The sequence below is a fragment of the Rutidosis leptorrhynchoides genome, chromosome 8 (genome assembly GCF_046630445.1).
Source record: "Rutidosis leptorrhynchoides isolate AG116_Rl617_1_P2 chromosome 8, CSIRO_AGI_Rlap_v1, whole genome shotgun sequence".
Taxonomy (NCBI): domain Eukaryota; kingdom Viridiplantae; phylum Streptophyta; class Magnoliopsida; order Asterales; family Asteraceae; genus Rutidosis; species Rutidosis leptorrhynchoides.
The window spans coordinates 80456713-80478096 of record NC_092340.1 but is presented as its reverse complement, the minus strand read 5'-3'; the positions used below and the strand labels follow the sequence as shown (position 1 = coordinate 80478096).

The 21384-nt window shown below is 33.4% G+C and overlaps 1 protein-coding gene across 1 annotated transcript; it reads left to right on the top strand.

Annotated features, from left to right (window-relative positions):
* The first annotated feature begins 15189 nt into the window (after nucleotides 1-15189).
* LOC139863552 (uncharacterized) lies at nucleotides 15190-15861 on the top strand. The gene has a single exon (XM_071852173.1). The coding sequence runs from the start codon at nucleotides 15190-15192 to the stop codon at nucleotides 15859-15861; it is 672 nt and encodes a 223-aa protein (XP_071708274.1).
* Nucleotides 15862-21384: the final 5523 nt, after the last annotated feature.

Here is a 21384-nt window from a genome sequence, read left to right as displayed (position 1 = left end):
CCCACATTTATAACAAACAGCGTTGGTATTACTTGCTCCGACACTATTCGTTTCGGCATTACTTGTTCCGACATTATTTGTTCCTTTAGTTCTATTAAACTTTGGTCCGTAGACCTCACACTTTGTCGCACTATGACCATTTCTTTTACACCTGTTGCAAAATGTCGTGCAAAACCCCTGATGATTTTCTTCACACCTATGACATGGCTGTTTTTGGTTTTTGTTGCCGTTGTTGTTATTAAGGTTGTTGTTGGGATTGTTATTGTTATTGAAACGATTGTTGTAGTTGTTGTTGTTATTGGGTTGTTTGTTATAGTTATTTTTAGGATTGCGGTTATTGTTGCGATTGTTATTGCGGTTGTTGGGATAGTTGTTGCGATTGTAGTTGTAATTGTTGTTGTTGTTGTACCGGTGACTCTTGTCACCGTTTTCCTCCCACTTCCTCTTGAGTTGTTTCGTGTTGGCTTCTTCGGCTGCATGCTCTTTAATTCTTCCCTCAATCTGATTTACGAGTTTATGAGCCATTCGACTTGCCTTCTGTATAGAAGCGGGCTCGTGTGAACTCACATCTTCTTGAATCCTTACTGGTAACCCTTTTACATACACGTCGATCTTCTCTTCTTCATCTTCGAATGCTCCCAGACACAATAGGCACAACTCTGTGAATCGTTGTTCATATGTGGTAATGTCAAACCCTTGTGTTCGTAACTCTCTAAGTTCTGCCTTGAGTTTATTGACTTCGTTTCTAGGACGGTACTGCTGGTTCATCAATTGCTTGAATGCCGACCATGGTAGTGCGTAAGCAACATTTTGTCCTACCTGTTCAAGATAGGTGTTCCACCACGTTAACGCAGTACCTGTGAAGGTATGCGTAGCGTACTTAACTTTGTCCTCTTCAGTACACTTACTTATGGCAAACACCGATTCGACTTTCTCGGTCCACCATTTCAATCCAATTGGTCCTTCGGTTCCATCAAATTCCAAAGGTTTGCAGGCAGTGAATTCTTTGTAGGAGCATCCTACACAATTTCTTGCGCCGTTAGCTGCATTGCTAGATTCAGAGTTATTATTGGTATGTAGCGCAGCCTGTACTGCGGCTATGTTTGCAGCAAGAAAGGTACGAAATTCCTCTTCGCTCATATTCATGGTGTGTCGAGTAGTGGGTGCCATTTCCTTCAAAATAGCCAACTGAATCGAGTTAATCATACAGAATATTAAGAGTAGTCAATAGTATTTCGTAGCATAATATGAACTCATTTATAAAAGCTTTTTCTTCATATTAGCATTTTATAAGTTTAAATTCGGGTACTACCTACCCGTTAAGTTCATACTTAATAGCTAATATACAATTCAACTACTACAATTCCATATGAAAAACTGATTATAATAATATATCACATGCAAATATTCTTCAAACTTACAACTTCGCCATATTACATATAACATGAAATATAGTACACTATGATACATGACAGTTTTGAAGATAAATCTAGTTAATACGCAAGTTGTTCAGCAAAGGAAATAAAGACACGTAATTCATAAGTCCAGAAACAAGTCATGCATTCTGGTTCTACTAAGACGACTTCTCATCCTTGGTCTTGTGGAAAATAACCGTTATGACCATTGGCTAGGCAGCATGTTGTAATGTCGTCAAAAGAATGAGGGTTTCGTAATGTCCAACAGCCCCGTAATAATCTAAAAACCTTATTTCTCACCCCAACTACTGAATCCATCACTTTTTGGAAGGTTTTATTTAAAAGTTGCAATCCGATGTTCTTTTTCTCACTTTGGTAAGAAGCGAACATCACTAACCCGTAAGCATAACATGCTTCTTTATGTTGCATGCTAGAAGCTCTTTCTAATTCACGAAATCCTATGTTGGGATATGTTGAGTCAAAATAGGTTCTTAACCCGTAGCGTAAAATTGCATTTGGGTTCCCCGCATTTAATGCTTTAAAGAAAACACGGCGTAACTTACGGTCTCCCTAATGTGATATACCCCACCTATCAAAAGAAAGCCTTTTATAAACTAAGGCATTTCTGGAAAGTCTTTCAAATGTTTGACAAGTTAATTTCGCCATAACTAAATGTGCTGATGAATTCTGACAGACTCTAGACAAGATTTCCTCAATCATATCCTATGGTAGGTCTTCTAAAATATTCGGTTGTCTACCCTTAACGTCCATTTTGTTTTTATACTGTAAAATAGACAAGGATTAGATTCGTAATAACAAACAATACAAGCAATTTTCACATAGAACATAAAAGTACAAGCACACTTCAATACATATAATACACAACATGATTACAACCCTCTAATCTGAATCACTGGTTTCTTCTTCTTCGGACTTGGTTCGTTTTCCTAATTTTCTAGGAATATACGGTGTTCCTCTAATACGAGCCGTCGTTTTCCATAATGGTTTAGAAAAACCTGGTGGTTTAGAGGTTCCAGGGTGATTGTTACATTTTAGGAAATACGGATGTTGCCGATACATATAAAGTTCATCGGGGTTGGAATCGGGTTTCTCTATTTTTATACCTTTTCCCTTATTATTTTCTTTCACTTTATTAAATTAGGTCGAGGTAATTTCTATAACATCATCGGAATCCTCATCGGGATCTGATTCATCAGAAAATTGGTAATCTTCCCAATATTTTGCTTCCTCGGCGGAAACACCTTTGACCATATTAATTGATTTCGTCGCGAGGTTTTGACCTCTATATGAGACATTTTTCAAAGACTGCATTCATTTTTAAAACAACCATAACCTTTATTTTATCGATAAAGGTTTAAAAAGCATTACGTAGATTATCAAATAATGATAATCTAAAATATACCGTTTACACACGACCATTACATAATGGTTTACAATAAGAATATATTACATCAAAAATAAGTTTCTTGAATGCAGTTTTTACATAATATCATACAAGTATGGACTCCAAATCTTGTCCTTATTTTAATATGCAACAGCGGAAGCTCTTAATAATCACCTGAGAATAAACATGCTTAAAACGTCAACAAAAATGTTGGTGAGTTATAGGTTTAACCTATATATTATCAAATCATAATAATAGACCACAAGATTTCATATTTCAATATACATCCCATACATAGAGATAAAATTCATTCATATGGTGAACACCTGGTAATCGACATTAACAATATGCATATAAGAATATCCCCTATCATTCTGGGAAATCCTTCGGACATGATAAAAACGAATTCGAAGTACTAAAGCATCCGGTACTTTGGATGGGGTTCGTTAGGCCCAATAGATCTATCTTTATGATTCGCATCAATTAGTAGATCGGTTTACTAATTCTTAGGCTACCAAGCAAAAGGGGCATATTCGGCTTCGATCATTCACCCATATAATGTAGTTTCAATTACTTGTGTCTATTTCGTAAAACATTTATAAAACTGCATGTATTCTCAACCCAAAATATTAGATTTTAAAAGTGGGACTATAACTCACTTTCACAGATTTTTACTTCGTCGGGAAGTAAGACTTGGCCACTAGTCGATTCACAAACCTATAACAAATATGCACATATATATCAAAGTATGTTCAAAATATATTTACACCATTTTTAATACGTTTTAATATTTTAAGTTTATTAAGTCAGCTGTCCTCGTTAGTAACCTACAACTAGTTGTCCACAATTAGATGTACAGAAATAAATCGATATATATTATCTTGAATCAATCCACGACATAGTGTATACACGTCTCAGGCTAGATCACAACTCAAAGTATATATATTTTTGGAATCAACCTCAACCCTGTATAGCTAACTCCAACATTACTGCATATAGAGTGTCTATGGTTGTTCCAAATAATATATATACATGGGTTGATATGATATGTCAAAACATTTGCATACGTGTCTATGGTATCTCAAGATTACATTAGAATACATGTATAATACAATATAAGTTAGCTAGGATAATATTTGTATAGATTTGTTACAATATTTCCCGTAGCTACAACAATCAAAAAATATCCAATCTTGTTTTACCCATAACTTCTTCGTTTTAAATCCTATTTGAGTGAATCAAATTGCTATGGTTTCATATTAAACTCTATTTTATGAATCTAAACATAAAAAGTATAGGTTTATAGTCAGAAAAATAAGTTACAAATCGTTTTGTAAAGGTAGTCATTTTAGTCGAAAGAACGACGTCTAGATGACCATTTTGGAAAACCTACTTTCACTTTGAGTTTAACCATGATTTTTGGATATAGTTTCATGTTCATAAGAAAAATAATTTTCCCAGAAGAACAACTTTTAAATCAAAGTTTATCATAGTTTTTAATTAACTAACCCAAAACAGCCCGCGGTGTTACTACGACGGCGTATATCCGGTTTTACAGTGTTTTTCGTGTTTTCCGGTTTTAAATCATTAAGTTAGCATATCATATAGATATAGAACATGTGTTTATTTGATTTTAAAAGTCAAGTTAGAAGATTAACTTTTATTTGCGAACAAGTTTAGAATTAACTAAACTATGTTCTAGTGATTACATGTTCAAATCTTCGAATAAGATAGTTTTATATGTATGAATCGAATGATGTTATGAACATCATTACTATCTCAAGTTTAGTAGGTAAACCTACTGGAAGTTACAAGAAATGATCTAGCTTCAAAGGATCTTGGATGGCTTGAAAGTTCTTGAAGTAGAATCATGACACGAAAACAAGTTCAAGTAAGATTATCACTCGAATTAAGATAGTTATAGTTATAGGAATTGAATCAAAGTTTGTATATGAGTATTACCTTGATTTGGAATGATATATTACTATAAACGACAAGTATTTCTTGAGGTTGGATGATCACTTTACAAGATTGGAAGTGAGCTAGTAAACTTGGAAGTATTCTTGATTTTATGAAACTAGAACTTGTAGAATTTATGAAGAAAACTTAGAACTTGAAGATGGAACTTGAGAGAGATCAATTAGATGAAGAAAATTAAAGAATGAAAGTGTTTGTAGGTGTTTTTGGTCGTTGGTATATGGATTAGATATAAAGGATATGTAATTTTGTTTTCATGTAAATAAGTCATGAATGATTACTAATATTTTTGTAATTTTATGAGATATTTCATGCTAGTTTCCAAATGATGGTTCCCACATGTGTTAGGTGACTCATATGGGATGCTAAGAGCTGATCATTGGAATGTATATACCAATAGTACATACATCTAAAAGCTGTGTATTGTACGAGTACGAATACGGGTGCATACGAGTAGAATTGTTGATGAAACTGAACGAGGATGTAATTGTAAGCATTTTTGTTAAGTAGAAGTATTTTGATAAGTGTCTTGAAGTCTTTCAAAAGTGTATGAATACATATTAAAACACTACATGTATATACATTTTAACTGAGTCGTTAAGTCATCGTTAGTCGTTACATGTAAATGTTGATTTGAAACCTTTTAGTTAACGATCTTGTTAAATGTTATTAACCCAATGTTTATTATATCTAATGAGATGTTAAATTATTATATTATCATAATATTATGATATATTAATATATCTTAATATGATATATATACATTTAAATGTCGTTACAACGATAGTCGTCACATATATGTCTCGTTTCGAAATCCTTAAGTTAGTAGTCTTGTTTTTACATATGTAGTTCATTGTTAATATACATAATGACATGTTTACTTATCATTTATCATTATTAAACATAGTGTAACAATATCTTAATATGATTCATATGTAATTAGTAAGACGTTGTTATAACGATAATCGTTATATATATCGTTTAGAGTTTCTTAATTCAATAAACACAATTTTATGTATATAACTCATTGTTAAAATACCTAATGAGATACTTACTTATCATAATATCATGTTAATTATATATATAATCATATATATGTCATCATATAGTTTTTACAAGTTTTAGCGTTCGTAAATCACCGGTCAACTTGGGTGGTCAATTGTCTATATGAAACCTATTTCAATTAATCAAGTCTTAACAAGTTTGATTTCTTAACATGTTGAAAACACTTAATCATGTAAATATCAATTTCATTTAATATATATAAACATGAAAAAGTTCGAGTCACTATAATGCATTCGGGTTTTACTAGTATTATTTCCCATCCTTGGTCTTGTGGAATGTTTTATTTAACAGTTGCAATCCGATGTTCTTTTTCTCAATTTGGTGAAAAGAGAACATCACTAACCCGTAAACATAACATGCTTCTTTATGTTGCATGTTTGAAGCTCTTTCTAAAGAATGAAGTCCTATGTTGGGATATGTGGAGTCAAAATAGGTTCTCAACCCGTAGCGTAACATTGCATCTGGGTTTTCCACATTTAATGCCTTAAAGAAAACACGGCATAACTTAAAGTCTCCCCAATGTGATATACCCATCTTTCAAAGGAAAGTCTTTTATAAACTAAGGCATGCTTGGAATGTCTTTCAAATGTTCAACAAACTAATTTCGCCGTAAATAATTGTGCCGATGAATTCTGACCGACTCTAGACAAGATTTCATCAATCATATCCCTTGGTAGGTCTTCTAAAATTTTTGGTTGTCCATCCTTAACGTCCATTGTGTGTTTTATACTGTAAAATGACAAGGATTAGATTTGTAAAAGATAATTAACAAACAATACAAGCAATTTTTACATATAACATCGAAGTACAAGCACACTACAATACATATGTTACACAACATGATTACTACTCTTCATTCCGACTCACTTGTTTCTTCCTCTTCGGATTTGGTTCGTTTCGCTAATTTCCTAGGGATATATGGTGTTCCTCTAATACGAGCCGTTGTTTTCACGAATGGTTTAGAAAAACTTGGGGGCTTAGATGTCCCCGGGTTATAGTTAAAACTTAAGAAATACGGGTGTTGACGGTATTTCCCATTGGGATATTTCATGTTAACATAAAGTTCATCGGAGTTGGAATTAGATTTTTCTATCTTGATGCCTTTTCCCTTATTATTTTCTTTTGCTTTTTCAAATTGGGTCGGGATAATTTCTATAACATCATCGGAATCCTCATCGGGATCCGATTCATCAGAAAATTGGTAATTTTCCCAATATTTTGCTTCCTCGATGGAAACTCCATTGACCATTTTTAACTTTGGTCCATTGGTTGGGAATTTTTGTTTTATTTATCTGTTTTTCTGTGATTCCTAATATTTCCTCTTCCAGAACCTCTTCTTCTTCCGGTTCCTCTTCTTCTGGTTCCTCTTCTTCCGGTTCCTCTTCTTCCGGCTCCTCTTCTTCCGGCTCCTCTTCTTCCGGTTCCTCTTCTTCCGGTTCCTCTAATCTTCCCAATATAAATTCGACTCTTCATTATTATTTAGTGAGTCGATGAGATTTGTACTAGAGGTATATGAAATGTCCCGTTCTTATTGATTAAAAACGTTCCATATTAATTGATTTCGTTGCGAGGTTTTGACCTCTATATGAGACGTTTTTTTTTCTTTCAAAGACTGCATTCATTTTTAAAACAAACCATAACCTTTATTTCATAACTAAAGGTTCAAAAAGCTTTACGTAGATTATCAAATAATGATAATCTAAAATATCATGTTTACACACGACCATTACATAATGGTTTACAATACAAATATGTTACATCAAAATCAGTTTCTTGAATGCAGTTTTTACACAATATCATACAAACATGGACTCAAAATCTTGTCCTTATTTTAGTATGCAACAGCGGAAGCTCTTAGTATTCACCTGAGAATAAACATGCTTTAAATGTCAACAAAAATGTTGGTGAGTTATAGGTTTAACCTATATATATCAAATCATAACAATAGCCACAAGATTTCATATTTCAATACACATCCCATACATAGAGATAAAAATCATTCATATGGTGAACACCTGGTAACCGACATTAACAAGATGCATATATAAGAATATCCCCATCATTCCGGGACACCCTTCGGATATGATATAAATTTCGAAGTACTAAAGCATCCGGTACTTTGGATGGGGTTTGTTAGGCCCAATAGATCTATCTTTAGGATTCGTGTCAATTAGGGTGTCTGTTCCCTAATTCTTAGATTACCAGACTTAATAAAAAGGGGCATATTCGATTTCGATAATTCAACCATAGAATGTAGTTTCACGTACTTGTGTCTATTTTGTAAATCATTTATAAAACCTGCATGTATTCTCATCCCAAAAATATTAGATTTTAAAAGTGGGACTATAACTCACTTTCACAGATTTTACTTCGTCGGGAAGTAAGACTTGGCCACTGGTTGATTCACGAACCTATAACAATATATACATATATATCAAAGTATGTTCAAAATATATTTACAACACTTTTAATATATTTTGATGTTTTAAGTTTATTAAGTCAGCTGTCCTCGTTAGTAACCTACAACTAGTTGTCCACAGTTAGATGTACAAAAATAAATCGATAAATATTATCTTGAATCAATCCACGACCCAGTGTATACGTATCTCAGTATTGATCACAACTCAAACTATATATATTTTGGAATCAACCGCAACCCTGTATAGCTAACTCCAACATTCACATATAAAGTGTCTATGGTTGTTCTGAAATATATATAGATGTGTCGACATGATAGGTCGAAACATTGTATACGTGTATATGGTATCTCAAGATTACATAATATACAATACAAGTTGATTAAGTTATGGTTGGAATAGATTTGTTACCAATTTTCACGTAGCTAAAATGAGAAAAATTATCCAATCTTGTTTTACCCATAACTTCTTCATTTTAAATCCGTTTTGAGTGAACCAAATTGCTATGGTTTCATATTGAACTCTATTTTATGAATCTAAACAGAAAAAAGTATAGGTTTATAGTCGGAAAAATAAGTTACAAGTCTTTTTTGTAAAGGTATTCATTTCAGTCGAAAGAACGACGTCTAGATGACCATTTTAGAAAACATACTTCCACTTTGAGTTTAACCATAATTTTTGGATATAGTTTCATGTTCATAATAAAAATCATTTTCCCAGAATAACAACTTTTAAATCAAAATTTATCATAGTTTTTAATTAACTAACCCAAAACAGCCCGCGGTGTTACTACGACGGCGTAAATCCGGTTTTACGGTGTTTTTCGTGTTTCCAAGTTTTAAATCATTAAGTTAGCATATCATATAGATATAGAACATGTGTTTAGTTGATTTTAAAAGTCAAGTTAGAAGGATTAACTTTTATTTGCGAACAAGTTTAGAATTAACTAAACTATGTTCTAGTAATTACAAGTTTAAACCTTCGAATAAGATAGCTTTATATGTATGAATCGAATGATGTTATGAACATCATTACTACCTCAAGTTCCTTGGATAAACCTACTGGAAATGAGAAAAATAGATCTAGCTTCAAAGGGTCCTTGGATGGCTTGAAAGTTCTTGAAGCAGAATCATGACACGAAAACAATTTCAAGTAAGATTTCCACTCGAAATAAGATTGTTATAGTTATAGAAATTGAATTAAAGTTTGAATATGATTATTACCTTGTATTAGAAAGATAACCTACTGTAAGTAATAAAGTTTTCTTGATCTTGGATGATTACTTGGAATGGATTTAGAAAACTTGGAAGTAAACTTGCAATCTTGGAAGTATTCTTGATTTTATGAAACTATAACTTTTGGAATTTATGAAGAACACTTAGAACTTGAAGATAGAACTTGAGAGAGATCAATTAGATGAAGAAAATTGAAGAATGAAAGTGTTTGTAGGTGTTTTTGGTCGTTGATGTATGGATTAGATATAAAGGATATGTAATTTTGTTTTCATGTAAATAAGTCATGAATGATTACTCATATTTTTGTAATTTTATGAGATATTTCATGCTAGTTGCCAAATGATGGTTCCCACATGTGTTAGGTGACTCACATGGGCTGCTAAGAGCTGATCATTGGAGTGTATATACCAATATTACATACATCTAAAAGCTGTGTATTGTACTAGTACGAATACGGGTGCATACGAGTAGAATTGTTAATGAAACTGAACGAGGATGTAATTGTAAGCATTTTTGTTAAGTAGAAGTATTTTGATAAGTGTCTTGAAGTCTTTCAAAAGTGTATGAATACATATTAAAACACTACATGTATATACATTTTAACTGAGTCGTTAAGTCATCATTAGTCGTTACATGTAAATGTTGTTTTGAAACCTTTAGGTTAACGATCTTGTTGAATGTTGTTAACCCATTGTTTATTATAACAAATGAGATGTTAAATTGTTATATTATCATGATATTATGATATATAATATATCTTAGTATGATATATATACAGTTAAATGTCGTTACAACGATAATCGTTACATATATGTCTCGTTTCAAAATCATTAAGTTAGTAGTCTTATTTTTACATATGTATTTCAATGTTAATACACTTAATAATATATTTACTTATCATTTAACATAATTAACCAAGTGTATCAATATCTTAATATGATTCATATGTACCTAGTAAGACGTTGTTATAACGATAATCGTTATATATATCGTTTTTGAGTTTCTTAAATTAATAGTCTCATTTTTATGTATATAACTCATTGTTAAAATACCTAATGAGATACATACTTATAATAAAATCATGTTAACTATATATATAACCATATATATGTCATCGTATAGTTTTTACAAGTTTTAACGTTCGTGAATCACCGGTCAACTTGGGTGGTCAATTGTCTATATGAAACCTATTTCAATTAATCAAGTCTTAACAAGTTTGATTGCTTAACATGTTGGAAACACTTAATCATGTAAATAACAATTTCATTTAATATATATATAAACATGGAAAAGTTCGGGTCACTACAGTATACATCTATCACACAATATCAAACATATTAAGAAATTAATATATCACATAATATTTACATGTTAACAATTTGTAGTTTCCAACAAAAAGTGTTAAGCAATCGTTTTTAAAGAAAACACGGTCGAAGTTCAGACTCACTAATGCATCCTAACAAACTCGATAAGACACAATAATGCAATTTCTGGTTCTCTAAGACCAACGCTCGGATACCAACTGAAATGTCCCGTTCATAATAATTATAAACGTTTCATATTAATTGATTTCGTTGCGAGGTTTTGACCTCTATATGAGACGTTTTTCAAAGACTGCATTCAATTTTTGAAACAAACCATAACCTTTATATTTGCGATAAAGGTTTAAAATATTACGAAGATTATCAAATAATGATAATCTAAAATGTAGCGTTTTCACACGACCATTACATAATAGTTTACAATAATATTACACAACAACTTAAGTCTTCGAATGCAGTTTTTAAACAATATTGTACAAGCATGCAGACTCCAATCATGTCTTTATTTAGCATGCAACAGCGGAAGCTCTTAATAATCACCTGATAATAAACATGCTTTAAACGTCAACAAAAATGTTGGTGAGTTATAGGTTTAACCTATATATCAAATTATATTAATAGACCACAAGATTTCATTTTTCATAATTAACTGCAGCAATACTCATCTGCAAAAAATATAATACATGAACACTCATCTGTATAAAAATCATTCATATAAAGAACACCTGGTAACCGACATTAACAAATGCATATAGAATATCCCCAAATATACAGGTACACTCATCTGCATATAAAAATTGAAGTACTAAAGCATCCATAACCTTGATAGTGTTCGTTAGGCCCATAGATCTATCTTCAGGATTCGCGTCAATTAGTGGCGTTCACTAATTCTTAGGTTACCAAGCAAAAGGGTGATATTCAATAAGATAATTCAATCATAGAATGTGATTTTCAAGTACTTGTGTCTATTTTGTAAATCATTTATAAAACTGCATGTATTCTCATCCCAAAAATATTCGATAGTAAAAACGGGACTATAACTCACTTTCGCAGATTATCACTTCGTCGAAAAGTAACACTTGGCCACTGGTCGATTCACGAACCTATAACAAATATATACATATATATCAAAGTATGATCGAAATATATTCACAATATGTTTTATTAAGTTTTAACGATTTAAGTTTGTTAAGTTAACAGTCCAACGTTCGTAGTCCACAATTAGTTGTCCACAGTTAGTAGTACAGAAATAAATCAATATATATTATCTCGAATCAATCCACGACCCAGTGTATACAAGTCTCAGACTCGATCACAACTCAAAGTATATATATTATTTTGGAATCAACCTCAACCCTGTATAGCTAACTCACATTACCGCATATAGAGTGTTTATGATTGTTCCAAATAATATATGTAGATGACGTCGATATGATATGTCAAAATATAGTATACGTGTCTATGGTCTATCAAGATTACATAATATATGTTAGAATACATGTATAATACAATATAAGTTAGTTAGGATATGGTTAGTATAGATTTTTGTCAATTCATCCCGTAGTCAAATTAACCATTTTTAACCAATTTTGTTTTACCCATAACTTCTTCGTTTTAAATCCGTTTTGAGTGAATCAACTTGCTATGGTTTCATATTGAACTGTATTTTATGAAACTAAACAGAAAAAGTATAGGTTTATAGTCGGAAATACAGATTACAAGTCATTTTTGTAGAGGTAGTCATTTCAGTCGAAAAAACGACGTCTTGATGACCATTTTGAAAAACATATTTCCACTTTGAGCTTAACCATGGTTTTTGGATTAGAAAGCTTGGAAGTAAACTTGCAAACTTGGAAGTGTTCTTGATTTTATGAAACCAGAACTTATAGAATTTATGAAGAATACTTAGAACTTGAAGATAGAACTTGAGAGAGATCAATTAGATGAAGAAAATTGAAGAATGAAAGTGTTTGTATGTGTTTTTGGTCGTGACTCATGGATTAGATATAAAGGATATGTAAGTTTGTTTTTTTTTTTTTTTGTAAATAATTCATGAATGATTTATAATATTTTTGTAATTTTGCTAAATAATTCATACTAGATTACAAAGAATGGTTCCCACATGTTTGATGACTCATTAAGGCTGCTAAGGAGCTGATCATTGAAGTGTATATACTAATAGTATGTACATTTAGAAGCTGTGTATTGTACGAGTACGAATACGGGTGCATACGAGTAGAATTGTTGATGAAAATGAATGAGAATATAATTGTAAGCATTTTTGTTAAGTAGAAGTACTTTGATATGTGTCATGAAGTCTTTCAAAAGTGTATTAATACATCTTATTACATTATATGTATATACATTTTAACTGAGTCGTTAAGTCATCGTTAGTCGTTACATGTAAGTGTTGTTTCGAAACCTTTAAGTTAACGATCATGTTAAATGTAATTAATCCATTGTTATTATATTTAATTGAGATGTTAAATTGTTATGTTAACAAGATAACATGATGTATGGATATATCTTAATATCATATATATATATATATATATATATATATATATATATATATATATATATATATATATATATATATATATATATATATATATATATATATATGTTAAAATACTATTACAATGATAATCGTTATACATATATATATTGTTTCGAAATCCTTAAGTTAGTAGTCTCATTTTATTTGTGTAGTTCAATGTTAATACACTTAATGATATAATTAATTATCATTTTATCATGTTAAACATAGTGTGTTCATATCTTAATACAATACATATGTATTTATTTTAATTAAAACGTTGTTATAACGATAATCGTTATATATATCGTTTCGAGTTTTTTTAATTCAATAGTTTCATTTTATGCATATAACTCTTTGTTAATATACTTTGTGAGATACTTACTTATCATAATATCATGTTAAATATATATATATATATATATATATATATATATATATATATATATATATATATATATATATATCGTCATGTCGTTTTTACAAGTTTTATCGTTCGTGAATCGCCGGACAACTGGGTGGTCAATTGTCTACATGAAACTCATTTCAATTAATCAAGTCTTAACAAGTTTGATTGCTTAACATGTTGGAAACATTTAATCATGTAAATATGAATCTCATATAATATATAATCATGGAAAAGTTCGGGTCACTACATCTTAACAGCATATCCTCAGGTTTCGCAGGCATCTGCTCCATAGGTTTTGGCTCCTTTTCAACTGCCTTTATACTCTGCGCCATCAAGCCTTCCTTCTTTTCCAACGCAACAGCCTTGGTTATATCCGTAGACGCCAGGGTAGCCTTGGCAAAATATTCAGGGGCAGGCGAATCTCGCATGTCAATTTATGCAGGCTGCACCTCCTGACATGGTTCACTTATTTTCACAACCTGACTTTGTTCAGGATATGATGAAGCGTTTCTTCGCAGGGCTTAAAGGGGACCATGTTAAACCACCCTTTGAACTACCAACCACTTTCGATAAGTTTTCTTCGTATATAATTGCATATCCGTTTCCATCAGCACCAAAGATACCTCACACGTTAGGTACCTACAATGGTTTGACTGATCCAGATGATTTCTTGCAGTGTTTCGAGGGCGCAATGCGCACCCAAGGGTGGGTGGATCCGATTGCATGTCAGATATTTCCCATGACGCTGCAGGGCATTGAACGCGAATGGTTCAATAAACTTCTAACCGGCAGCATATCCAGGTTCATGGATTTGCGGACAAAGTTCTTACCGCAGTATCAAAATCAGAGGCCGCGCAAACGCACTCATATCGAATGTCATGATATTGTGCAGAAACTCAAGGAATCTTTGGGTGAATTTCTCACGAGATATGCTAATGAGTGCTTGCGCATACCAGACCTTAAGCCAAAGCAGCAGATTTCTGGGCTCATACATGGTATAAGTTCAGAATGTCACCCAACGTTGGTCAAGCGCCTGCGCCATATGGTGCCAACAACTTTTACTGAAGCACTTAAAGAATGCCACGATTATATGCGGAGTGGCAAAGATAATGATATTCCCACCGCTAGCTCACGCAACGAGAGGAAAGACGATGATGATCGGTCGCGCGATCAAAGCCGCGGTAGCAATTCTCGCGGAAGGTATCCTAGCGGTGGTCCTATAAGGAGTGATAAGGGACGAGCAAGTGCTAATTATCGGAATAATAATCAGCGCGGCATTAATAATCAGAACTATGCGCTGCTCAAAAGCCTGTCTAAGACTCCAAAAGAAATTTTGGCCACCGAACTAGTGTGTGCAACCTTTGCGGTTCCAACTCCACTGACAAAATTTGGTAAGCGGGATAAAATGAAGTATTGCGAGTTCCATGACGATCACGGCCATGACACCAATCGATGTAAAAACTTAATGGAACGAGTATTGGAAGCGCTGCGCGCAGGAAAATTAGATTACCTGAAACCACCAAAGAAAGACAAGGGAAAACCTGCGGAAGAGGGTTCAAAAGCCAAAACTTTCGCATGGCAAAAAACAGATAAAACTAAAAACGCCGATTTAACCATTAATATGGTTGACGCAGAGAAAGTTGGTCAGCGACGAAAGTACAATGACTACCATGATTGGGAACTTATCCCAATTACATTCCCTCCTGTAATGTCAATTGACACAGTTAACGAGCCTGTTATCATCAAGTGTCACATTCCTCATTGCGGAACACAGATTAAACGCATGCATGTCGACACCGGAAGTGGTGTCGACATTATGTATGAGCATTGCTATCATTTTCTTCCCGCAGAAGTAAAAGCACAGTTGCGCCAACCCGATATTACGCTGTCAGGATTCTCGGGGGAAAGCTCATGGCCGCTAGGCAGGATAGAGGTTGTAGTAGAGCTTGCGGATGATAAGAATCCGCAGATGGTTAGAAGCGAGTCAATTGATTTTTATGTGGTCCATTCGACTTCGCGCTACAATGCGCTTCCGGGGAGGAATTTCATACGGCGTTTTAACATCATCCCATCATGAAATGACTCGTCCATATGATTATAAATGTAGTACGTTATTCATTGGTCCCATAGCGAGGTATTTGGCCTCTATATGATATGTTTTAGAAAAATATTGCATTCGTTTCATAAAAAAAACACCATTATTATACATAATGCATGTTTTAAACAAGTGGACGATTATTTAAGAAATAATCCCCATGATACATTGGTTACCAAATACTACACACATGACATAACAGTCGAATATAATACATGACAAAGGTTTTATTGAATGCATTAAACAAAAGCATGAGACTCCATGCACAGCTTGCTCAGATTATGCAACAGCGAAAGACTTTCTTAAGGACCTGAGAATAAACATGCTTAAACAGTCAACACAAAGGTTGGTGAGATATATAGGTTTAGCATCGATATAAATATAGACCACAAGATTTCATAGTTATAAATATATGTACACTCGCAAGTGTATAAAAGTATTCTATAAGTTGTTGAGCGCTTCGGTAACCATACTTAACCATTAATGTCGCATATTCCCTTTATTATGAAATCTCCCTACACTGTACCAAGTGTAGTAAAAACGAAGTACTATGCAACCGTTTACGATACTAGAGCGACTAGCCCGGTTGGGATTTTCAAACCCGATAGATCTATCAATAGGATTCGTGCTTACATGTTCTTACAACATGTAAATATTAGTTACCAAGTTATTTGGGAAGATATGCAAGGTGGTACAACTCAACGTAGAATATATTTTAAGTACTTGTGTCCATAGCGTAAAATATAAAATGCATGTATTCTCATCCCAAAATATTTTTAGAGTTTAAAAATGAGACTATATACTCACAGTAGTAAAAGTATATTAATAATAAGTTTTCAACTTATTAAAAATATGACTGTCGTCCTTGGATTCACGAACCTATAACAATAATAACGATTCAGATAATAATACGACATATGAATAAAATAAAACAAGTTCATAGAATACTTATATAATAATTTTTAACATTTTATGTTAGTAGTCCATTGTTAGTAGTCCTTTGTTAGTAGTCCGAAAAGTCAACAGTCCAATAATCGGTATATATATATATATATATATATATATATATATATATATATATATATATATATATATATATATATATATAATCTTAGAATTACCCCACGACGTATTGTACACGTATTGTCATTGCATCAACCCAGAGACGTATTGTATATGTATTGTCTTAGAATTAACTAAGACGTATTGTGTACGTATTGTCTTAGGATTTATCAAAACGTATTGTATACTTATTGTGTTAGGACGTACCAAGAATATTATTATACATATATACAATCACAGAATTAACCAAGATTATAATATTTTGTTATACTACTAATAACATGTCCAAATATATATAGGATATAGGAAAAGTTAACAAGGATATGGTTAATATAGTTTTTATAATATAAATTTCGTCCATACAACGTTAATTTTAGCAGATTTTTTTTTGCTCGCCAAATATTCATTACAACTCCGTTTAAAGTGAATCAAATTGATATGGATTCATTAAGAAGTAAATTTTATAAAACCAATTCGAAAAGTTCATCTCAAGTAGTAATTTTTAGAGCTTTATCCTCTTTTTGTGTCGGTGGACAGATTTAGAAAAATCCCGGCATCCACCCAATATATATTTTTGATAAAATACTTCCACTTTGTCTAAAATCATGAAAAAAATACTGGAAGTCTTACTTACATATATTAACATATTTCCAAAGTCTTAGCCTCGAACTCGAAGTCTAAGATAGGTTTTTAATTCCCAACCCAAAACAACCCGATTTTTACCGAATGGAGATTAAAGGATATATGTTAAGTTTCAAGGTGTTCTTCATATGTACAAGTTATAAGTTGTTATATTAACTTAATATAACATCATAATATATATAAATAAGTGTTATTAGAGTTAAGTTATAAAGATTAGATTAGTTTTTCAAACAAGCTTGGTGTTCACCAAAATAAGTTCTAGTTTTTACAAGTTTTATAAGTATAATAAGATAGCAACTATACATGGATTTGAATAAGGATTTTGAGAAGTATTTTACCTTGATTATGAAGAGGAAAGTTGCTGAGATTAAAGTATGATAAGAGAGCATTAAAGTGTGTGTTTTTAGTTTAAGAAAATGTGGAGTAAAAATGGTCCTTAGTTATAAGCTTATAATTTTTGGCTTTAGTGAAAATATCTAAGATAAGTTAAATTGTATTAAGTCATGCATGACATATTAAATTGATTAGGTCATGGATGACATATTACACAAATAATTATAGATTTACTATTGGTATATACCAATAGTAAATACTTCTAGAAGCTGTGTATAATACGGCTAAAAATACCGTATGAATGCAAGTAGAATTCTTGAGGAAATTGAATGGAAATAAGAGTATAGCTATCCTTTATATGTATTGGTATATTATAAAGTGTATTCAATACTTGTTAGGATGTATTTACACTCGTAATACATTATATGTAAATACATTTAACATAAGTTAATTACGTCGTTTAAATAGTAACATATATATTGTTTGAAAACACTTTAAATTAGTAGTATGAATATATATATATATATATATATATATATATATATATATATATATATATATATATATATATATATATATATATATATAATACTTTGTTAATATAATTAATGAGATATTAAATTATCATATTTTCAAGTTAAATATATATAAATCCATATATATACACAATAATTAAACAATTAAACAATTAAATCAAGTTATGACGTTCGTGAATTGTCAGAATAAAAGGGTGACCAAAAGCTTGTGTAAAACTCTTTTCGGAGGTTCAAGATTTATTAAAATTCATTGCTTATCAAGTCGGAATTATATAAAGATTAAGTTTAAATTTGGTCGGAAATTTCTGGGCCGTCACACATCGGTAGTGCATGGCTTGATTAAGTTTCCTACGATAGGCGGAATTGCAATAATTGTGTCACATCAAACAACCGAGTTATGTGGCTCAGTTGTGCCTGTAAGCATTCCCATCATGGAAGAACAACTTAAAAGCAGTGCAGTCATAGCTAACCGCTTGCATCCGGACAAGCGTATCAAAATTGGCGCAGGCTTGTCAGCCAAAACTAAAGCTAAATTGCACGGTATCTTGTCCACTAATGCAGATGTTTTCGCATGGCAAGAATCAGATATGACCGGGGTCCTGTGGGATATTGCGGAACATAAGTTGAATGTTAATCCATCACTCATGCCCGTTAGGCAAAAGAAGCGGCACATGGCCCTTGAGCACAGTGATTGGTTATGCGCAGAAGTTGATAACCTTGTCAGAGCAAACATTCTGCGGGAAGTACTGTACCAGACATGGGTTGCTAATCCCGTGTTGGTAAAAAAAGGCTGACGGTAACTGGCGGATGTGTGTCGATTTTAAGGACATTAATAAAGCGTGCCCCAAAGATAACTACCCTCTCTCGGAGATTGACTGGAAGGTAGAATCATTATCGGGTTTTTAGTACAAATGTTTTCTGGATGCGTACAAGTGTTATCACCAAATCCTCATGGCTGCGGAAGATGAGGACAAAACTGCTTTTCATACACCGCAGGGTATTTATTGTTATACGAAGATGCCTTTCAGATTAAAGAACGCAGGCGCTACCTATCAGCGCGTAATTGACGCAGCCTTCAAGCACCAAATTGGCAGAAATCTTGAAGTATATGTCGATGATTTGGTAATTAAAAGTAACACCGAAGAGGAAATGCTCGCGGACATCCTAGAAACGTTTGCGTCTTTACGCAAGATCAACATGAAGCTTAACCCGCTCAAGTGTAGTTTCGGGGAAGAGGAAGGCAAGTTTCTAGGTCATATGGTGACGGCGCGGGGAATCAAGGCAAATCCCAAAAAGATTGAGGCCATTGATAATTTACCATCCCCAAGAACAAAGAAAGACATGCAGAGTCTAACCGGGAAGCTCGCAGTGATTACGCGTTTTTTGTCAAAAGTTGCAAAGAGGCAGCTGCCATTCTTCAACACTTTGAAGAATTGCTTAAAGAAAAAAGACTTCGTATGGACTCAGGAAGTAGAATCAGCTTTTCAAGAGATGAAGAAGGTGCTTGCTGAATTACCAACACTCACCGCGCCAGTATCAGAAGAAACACTTACGCTGTACCTTGCGGCATCAAAAGAAGCTGCCAGCTCGGTTCTTATCGCGGACCGCAGAAAGACGCAAATGCCGGTCTACTTCGTAAGCAAGACGCTGACAGCAAGAGAAGTAAACTATTCACCAATGGAGAAACTAGTGTATGCGCTAGTCCACACAGCACGACGTTTGCGTCGGTATTTTCAAGCACACCCAATTGTGGTTCTAACTGATCAGCTGATCAAACAGGTGCTATATAAGCCTGAGATTTCTAGCCGAATGGCTAAATGGGCAGTTGAGTTAGGAGAACACGAAATAAATTTTTCTTCGCGAAGCGCGGTTAAGGGTCAAATACTTGCGGATTACCTAGCAGAGTTACCCACGGATGTTGAAGCATCGGCTGAACATCAGGATACGTCTGCACCAATTCTGACACCATGGGAGTTATACACCGATGGTGCCTGTAGCGCAGCTGGCGCGGGTGCAGGGATAATTTTAACTGGCCCAGATGGCGAAGAGCATACATATGCGTTGCGGTTTAATTTTGCTGTTACAAATAACGAAGCAGAATATGAGGCATTGTTAGCAGGTATGCGGATTGTACGTAAATTAAATGTTAAACTTCTGCACGCTTATGTGGATTCAAAGCTGGTATGCAGCCAAGTTAGCGGAGATTTTGAAGCACATGACATAGCCATGCAGCAATATTTATCACTTGTTCATAACCTCACTGACCAGTTTGAGGCTTTTCAAATCTCTCATGTAATGCGAGGGCATAATAAGAAGGCGGATGCGCTTAGCAAATTGGCTGCATTGGCCTTTGATCATCTGGGGAAAAGAGTTCTCATAGAAGAACTACATGCAAAATTCATTGTTATGATGCCTTTAGTGACACCTGTAGAGGAATCCAGCTCAACATGGATGACACCCATTATTGCTTTTTTACGGGATGGCACATCACCCGCAGACTCTGTTGACGCAAAGAAAGTTCGTACCAAGGCACCAATGTATGCCCTTGAGGGTGACGTCCTATATCGAAAAAATTATTTAGGACCGCATTTAAGGTGCATTGGCCCAAACGAAGCAGAGGAGGTCATACGCGAGGTGCATGAGGGCGCATGCGCTCTTCATTCGGGGTACAGGTCTATTGTGTCAAAGATTATGCGGCTAGGTTATTATTGGCCTACCCTGTATGCAGATACCGCATGCATAGTTAAGCACTGCGAATCATGCCAAATACATGCACCTATCAGCAGAGCACTTGCGCATCTAATGATTCCAGTCTCATCACCATGGCCATTCTACAAATGGGCAATCGACATAGTCGGACCATTTCCAAAAGGTCGAGGTAATATAACCATTTGTTTTATACCATATGCTACTTACATCAGTATCTTACGCA

What these genes read in the sequence shown, in the direction of transcription:
- LOC139863552 (XM_071852173.1), top strand. Translation starts at nt 15,190, where the DNA reads ATGAAGTATTGCGAGTTCCATGACGATCACGGCCATGACACCAATCGA.